General features: G+C 36.4%; 1 protein-coding gene across 2 annotated transcripts in view; it reads right to left on the bottom strand.

Annotated features, from left to right (window-relative positions):
- Positions 1-276: 276 nt before the first annotated feature.
- RBBP6 (retinoblastoma binding protein 6) overlaps positions 277-7101 on the bottom strand; it is a 31232-nt gene continuing 24407 nt past the window's right edge. The window contains exons 15-19 of one of the 2 annotated variants that reach the window (XM_008568450.1): positions 5707-6069; positions 5312-5413; positions 2708-4462; positions 1740-2372; positions 277-1637 (exon numbers count right to left, since the gene is read on the bottom strand). In XM_008568450.1, the coding sequence (XP_008566672.1) occupies positions 695-1637; positions 1740-2372; positions 2708-4462; positions 5312-5413; positions 5707-6069 (3796 nt within the window). In that variant the 3' untranslated portion in view covers positions 277-694. The remainder of the gene's footprint in view (positions 1638-1739; positions 2373-2707; positions 4463-5311; positions 5414-5706; positions 6070-7101) is intronic. The other variant, XM_008568451.1, reaches the window with a different exon arrangement.

Here is a 7101-nt window from a genome sequence, read left to right as displayed (position 1 = left end):
CCAAATCCTCAGCAGCTTTCATCGATCCAAATATTTTACAAGTCCAAACATCTACTACATTCAAGACTCTCCTAGATTTATTCAACCACATCTCCAATTAATCCTGATTTATTTCTGGCCACCTACCACACCAACCCACCTGTGGAGTGGATCTTGTGTTTAGTTTTAAAATTTTGTATATTCAACTCATATTAAGGCTCAAAGAATTTTTAAAGTAGGGAAATGGGAGGGGGAAGACATGACTCTACTTTCTTTAAATAATGCAAATATTCAACATTTGAAAAGTTTACTGAAAACTTTTATTGTAATCAAAAAGTGACATAACGGGGTTGTAATGAATTCAGCAAATCATTCTGCTGATATTTCAGAACTGATACCAGCTTTTGCCAGGCAATTAAAAAAATCCAAATGTGAAAATTTCACAGTACAGTAAACTCCACCCCAACTAATTAATGGTGGTTAAAAATAATAGGCCCTAGCAAAACCTCTCATGTTACATGGTCACAACTCACAATTCTGTACAAAAGTTTGTGTTATAAAGCTCTGATGTAAAAATCAAATAATCAAGCAGCAATATTTTAAGTGCAGCACAGGGTCTTCCATGTCATTATTTACAAGGCTTGAATCTCTTTACATTATAACAAAATTTAATACAGATGACTTAGTAATTAAGTCAATTTTTAAAATCTGTCTTTTACACAGTGACAGATTTCACTTTTTGGTCATCTTTCTCCTTCTCCTTTTCTTTATCTTTGTTCTTCTTTGACTTCTTTTTCTTGTGTTTGTGTTTTTGGCTTTTTTCCAATTCTACTTCAGTACCTGCATGCTTCTTATGCTTCTTATGCTTTTTATGTTTCTTGTGCTTTTTCTTTTCTTTCTTTTTCTTCTTCTTCTTGCTGTCCTGACTTTCCGCTGAGCTGGCACTGCTACTGTGGCTTCGGGTCTGGCTTCCAGAAGGGCTATGACTTCTGCTTGGACTAACACTAGGACTGCTCTGACTCTGGCTCCTGCTTACGCCCACCACCTGGCTGACCGCTGCTGGCTCCAGGCTCTCTTTTGTTTTCTCCATCATTTTATCTTTTGGGTCCTTAGAAATGTTTCCTGAAGTTTCCTCTTCTTTTATAGATACATTACTTTCACTGTCACTTTCATTATAGTCTGGTTCAAAAGCAGCTTCATCAGTTTCTCTAGTTAAGTCAGAGGAAAGTCGAGAGGAATGACTTAACTGGGGTTTAGGCTTGATAGCATTCTTGTCAATTTGACCAGTAATTTGCTCCTTCTCAATCTGTGTGTCTGGTGGGTTAAGTATATAAAGTAATTTATTGCCACCTAACTCTTTATTGTTCCTTGCTTCTAACACATGCTTCTCACGGTCTTTACAAGGATTTTTATCTACAGATTTTGACTCTTCACTTGAGCGTTTAGTATCATAAGTGGCTTTGTGATCATGAGGCTTTTTATCTCTTGAGGGACTAGAATTACCCTTTTTGGAATCTCCTGTTCCTTTTTTAGGCAAATCTCTCTCCTCCCTCGGCTTATTTTTCTGTCCAGATGCAGAATCTTTATTCCGAGAAGGAGACTCCTTTCTTCTTGTTACTTCATTCCTTTCATCTCTGCGTTTGGAATTTGAATACTCTCTGTTGTCATAGTCAGTTTTTTTGTCTCTACTGGGAGTGAAGTCTTTATTTGAGGAACCACGGACAGAATCATGCTTATCTGAAGTTCTGGTCTTTGAATACTCTCTGTTGTCATAGTCAGTTTTTTTGTCTCTATTGGGAGTGAAGTCTTTATTTGAGGAACCACGGACAGAATCATGCTTATCTGAAGTTCTGGTCTCTTTGGAAGACTGAGACAGACTTTTATAATTTCCTTGTTCATTCAGACGGTCCAAATTACTATCTTTCTCTGGCTGAGTGCTGTTCTTCCTCTTTTCAGGGTTTTCCTTTTCTAACACTGAATGATCTCGATCTTTGGTTTTCCCTTTTTCATTAGATGCAGAGTTTTTCGAACTTTTGACTTCATGCTGTATTATTTCGTGGCTCACTTCTTTGGGGAATTTCTGAATTTTCTCTGATGGCTCACTTTCTTTGTCAGTATACTTGACTGTATTTGATGACTTAGTACCAACATTTTTTATAACACTAGCAGGTTTTCCTACATTTGATATAGGCTGTGTGGACTTAACATCTTCTTCTTCAGATTCAAAGTCATCTTTATCCCATTTGGATTGAGGAACCTGAATCATAATAATAACATCTTCAGCAGGAGCTGTATTGTCATTATTATATTCTTCCATAGTTTTGATAACAGTTCGCTTTGTATCTGTTTTTTCTTCAGATTTCCTCACAGGACTGCCTCCAGTTGAGCTTGTACTAAAAAGAACGAAAATATTTTTAATTAATGAAGAATTTATTATTAACTACAGATCATTAATAAAGATAAACACAAATGTCTTTTTAACTTTAAAAGGCAAAATTATTCTGCTCTAACAAAGATACACATGATTTAAGAATAATTGTATAAAAACAAACATGGTTCACTCCCAAAATCTACTTACAACCTTGCCTTTGAAAATTCCTTTCTTTAAAGACAACAAAACAGTAAACCAGCCTACCCGCAAGGATCAGCACGTTATTAACACAAAAAGTACAAGCATGATCAAAAAGGAAACCAAAACATTCACACCCACCCACCCATAATCAGATACCTGGTATAATCCACAAGAGTTGAGCTAGATCCTTCAGTTCCAGTCACTTTTCGTCTGACCTTTCCTTTGACTTTTTCTTGCTTAACTTTGCTAGATGCTGACTCCACTTTTTCAGAGGGCTCTTTTGTACTAGATACATTTTCTGTACTTCCAATTTTTTTCCCAGTTTCTCTGTTGAGCTTGATTTTTTTGGCTGGGGCAGTTGATGATGTATTTTTGTCCTTCTCTGGGGTCCTATCCATCTTTTCAATATCAGGTTCCATTTTGCGCTTTGGGGATGGTTTTACTATTTCAGTTACTTCTAGCTTAGAGATTTTCATTGAGGACTCAAAATCCTTATCTACACCTTTCTCTTCAGTTTTTCTTTTTCTTTTTTCTCCCTTGCTATCAAGTGACTTATTTTTCTCATTAGGCTTTTTGGCCTTTTCTTCCTTATTAGTTAGCTTTTCTGATTTGACATCTTTAGAATAGTCCTTCTTCACTTTTTCCTCTTTGACTGGTTTTGTCTCTTGGTGTTCTTTTGCTAATTTAGAGTGAACTTTTCTCGGGGTACCAATGATCTTTTCATCCTTCTGAGAGGAAGATGATTTAGCATTGTCAATCTTTGGAGTCTCCTCTTTGGCTTTTTTGAGCGGAGGTTCAGATCGAGGAGATTTTTCACGCTCTCCATCTAGTTTTTCTTGGGATCCTTTAGCAGGTTTTGTAACATTTTCCTTTTTGGACAGGGCAGACCCATCATTTTTCCGTCTGGTCTTGTCACCTTTTGCTTTTGGTTTATCTTTTTCTCTCTTGTCTTTTTCAGACACTGATTTAAAAGTGATGGATTCTGCATCCATTGGCTCATCTCTAACAGGTGTAGCATCATCTCTACTTGGCAGAACGAATAATGAATCTGTTTTATTTTCTTCGACACCTGTAGACTCTCTTGATTTCCTGCAAGTTTCCAATAACTCTGGGTTTGGGAAACCTTCACTTTCTTCCCCTTTTCTTCTTTTTCTATGTTTCTTATGCTTATTTCCTTTACTATCTCCTTGTGCATTTTCACTCTCCTTCTCTTTTGCCTTTGCATTATCCTTCTGATTGTGACTGTCTCTTGTTGAAAGCTTTTCCGGATAGTTGCCACCACCTATGTTTCGACCTCTATGACCTTGTCCACCAACATAATCTTCTCTACGGCCTCTTGTGAAGGGAGAATTCCTGATGTTAAGTGGTAAAAATCTCTCTGGAGAAAAGTTCTCTCTATTTGCTGAGGGTCTAGGCTGTGCTCCAGCAGCATAACCTTTATAATATTTTTCATACCATTCTCTATATTTTCTCTCCCATTCTCGGTAACGTTCTTTTTCAAAAGGGTCTCTAAAGTCTACATTTCTCCCATAATAAGCTTTCATGTCATAAGGTGGTGGAACTTCTCTGTATCTATTAAAATATTCACGTTCTGTTTCCCCTTGAGGTACATTACGTTTATTGGGAGACTGTCCCCTGAATGCCTGAGGAGATCTTGATCGCGAATGATAGCGTCTATAAGGGGGTGACCTTGACCTAGATCGATGATATCCATGAGATCTAGACCTTGAGCGGTAATTGCGGCTCTTGCCTCTGCCTCTTCTAGGGTATGGAGGTGATCGTGAATAGGAACGAGAATGTGAACGGCTGAATGATCGAGAATAAGAACGTGAGCGTGTTGAACCAGATCTTGATTTAGAATAAGTATATGAACTTCTTGAGTATGATGAGCCACTATAGGGAGATTTAGACCTAAAAGCAAAAACAAAACAATAGTTGATAGTTGAGAAATATATACAAAATAAAATATAGACTCTCAGATAACTAGCATTTTCTCCTCACGGTTTCATCTTTCTTTATACCAAGTTTCATCTTAGATGATTAAAGAGGCACAGTGACCTCTACTGGAATGAAATAAAATACATAAATCAGAGCAATCATTTGTTACAAAATAAAAGTGAAATCTTAACAATTAAAGTGGAGTGCATTAATGTACCGTGAGTTATATGAGCTAATTAACATTAAACAAATGCCAATTACACTTAAATTTCACTTCCTATCTGATTATTTAGGTAGAAGTCCATTTATTTGTCCTAAGCTGTCCAATAGTCTAGGTTTAAAAGAAACCACATTTCAAGCTTAAGGCTAAAAACTTAAGTCTTTTAAACAAACTTCCAGGGAATTTTTATAATTCAGTTTTTCTATCAATAAAGCAATTTATATTCTACCACTTCTTCACAATTACACAGGTTAATGTTCCAGCAAAAAGCTGTAGCCTTATGGTAAGTTCTCAGAAATGTCTTTGGCTATTTCCCTACTTCTTTCCTTCCATAAACATTTCCCAATTATTTCACACTATAAATAACTTCAAGGGACAAGGGTAATTTAATCCCCATAACTGCTATTTCTACATAATAGAATTTACATTGAGACATTATTTCAATAAACAGATATTGGGAAATAAGCTACATCTCCATTTTTATAAACCTAGACCGAATCAGAAAAATTCCATAAGTGCAATGTTATTTATATCCATAGCTAATCCCTGGATATTCAAAGTCCCATTTGTAATTCTGTTGTGAAGGCTTGCAAAACACTAACCTGGAAAATGAGCGCCTACGCTCCTTTTGAATCTTTTTGTATTCCATCAATTCCTTAGCAAAATCATTTGTAAACTCATCTAGCTTGGACTTTTTCTTTTCCCTAGTAAAATAAAGTTAAAGAGTGAAAGTTAACAAAAACCATTTAAGAAAACTAACAAGACAAATGTAATTAGATCATGAATGAAATGAATGAAATTGTCATTAGTTTTCCACTTTAAAACTATAAATAACTAGGAATCCCTGAGGAAGTTGCTTGTATGGCTTTGGTTTAAGTTTTAGGTGAATTTTCTCATACTAAGTAAAAACACTGGAAATGTTTCCAAAGATACCTACTATTTAATGTTAATATCAGAAAATGAAAAAAAGTGTATAACTTCAAATTAAAATACTTACTCTTCTTTTAGTCGTCGTTGCTCTCTATAGAATTCTTCCCTGGACAAAGGTGGTGCTTGTGTTGTTGGGATGGTATTTGAATGAGCAGTCTGCACTCCTGATGATACCCAAGGTGTTGATAAATTGGCTGGAGCTGGAGGAAACCCTGGAGGAGGGACACTATACCCAGCAGGTGGTGGTTGGCCAGGAGGAAACTGAGGAGAAAACTGTGGGGGAGGAACACCTGGAGGGAGAGGAAGTGTATGGGTAGGAGGTGGATACAAAGGAGGTGGTGGAACAGGCACAAAGACTGGAGTTGCTGGTAGTGATGGGCCTTGAGTCCTCTGTGATCTTTCGCTGTGGTGTCGCCCACGGTTTATACTTCTGGAGAAATAAATTCCAAGATATTATTTCTTCAAACTAAGGTCATCTGAGACAAGTAACCTTGTCTTTTCTACCCATAATTATTTTCAAACTTATAAACAATGGAATAGAACTCACTATTCAATTAGTATAGAAACACTGCTACCATTTATTTATAAAAGTAACTCTATAACAAAACCTAAATTTTTAAGGCCACTCAGGGACTGAGATGATATACATTTATGAGACTTTCCCTAAATGGAGACTATATTTAAAAGTTCTCTTTTGTGAAGTTCAGATTATCACTCCACTAATTATCACCTGTTATATTCACTGCTAGGCTGTCTTTTGAAGAAACTGACAGATTAATGCTGCTGGATCTACTTCTCCCCCCAAATGCTTTCAAGACCAAAAGTTTAAATGAAGAAAAAACCACTTCATTCAAAAAGGAGGTAGGTCTTTTTTGAGGGAGAAAGTAGATAAAGACCACACAAAGTAGCAAACTAGTTTTAACATCTGTAATTAACAACTGAAAATCTCAATGTTTTCTTTCAAAGGGCTAAACAAAAATAACAGTGCTGGCTAGTTTCTGAACTGTGCCTCAAAGAAACAGAGTAGTTGTTAAGCTAATGGTTCTTTAAATTATAGGCAACTGATACACGACAGCAGCAGTAGGGGGTTAGATTTTAAGTCTCTTTTCAGAGAGCCATGAATTAGTAAATATTACCTTCTTTTAACACGTGACCCAGTAACTTAAGTAGTAACTTTTATAAGCTTACCAATTCTCACTGGAGCACTGGAAGATACCCTTAATACTCTTGTTATAATGTTTTGGAGGCCCCTTTACCCTGGTGGTGACTATGACCTAGACAGTAAGACCTATAGCTTACTTCTTAGATTAACATTGCTTATGCCTGTCTAAGGCAAGAGCCCATAGCAATCTCTTTGTCTCTTCTTTTGGAAAAGAGAAGGTGGAAGAAGATTGGACAATTGAGTCTAGAAGAGAAATAAATGCTATTCTTCTTCTTACTTGGGAGTTGAGCTGGTTAACCT

The sequence above is a fragment of the Galeopterus variegatus genome, unplaced genomic scaffold, assembly GCF_000696425.1.
Source record: "Galeopterus variegatus unplaced genomic scaffold, G_variegatus-3.0.2 Scaffold411, whole genome shotgun sequence".
Classification (NCBI taxonomy): Eukaryota; Metazoa; Chordata; class Mammalia; order Dermoptera; family Cynocephalidae; genus Galeopterus; species Galeopterus variegatus.
This window is presented reverse-complemented; position numbering and strand designations above follow the sequence as displayed.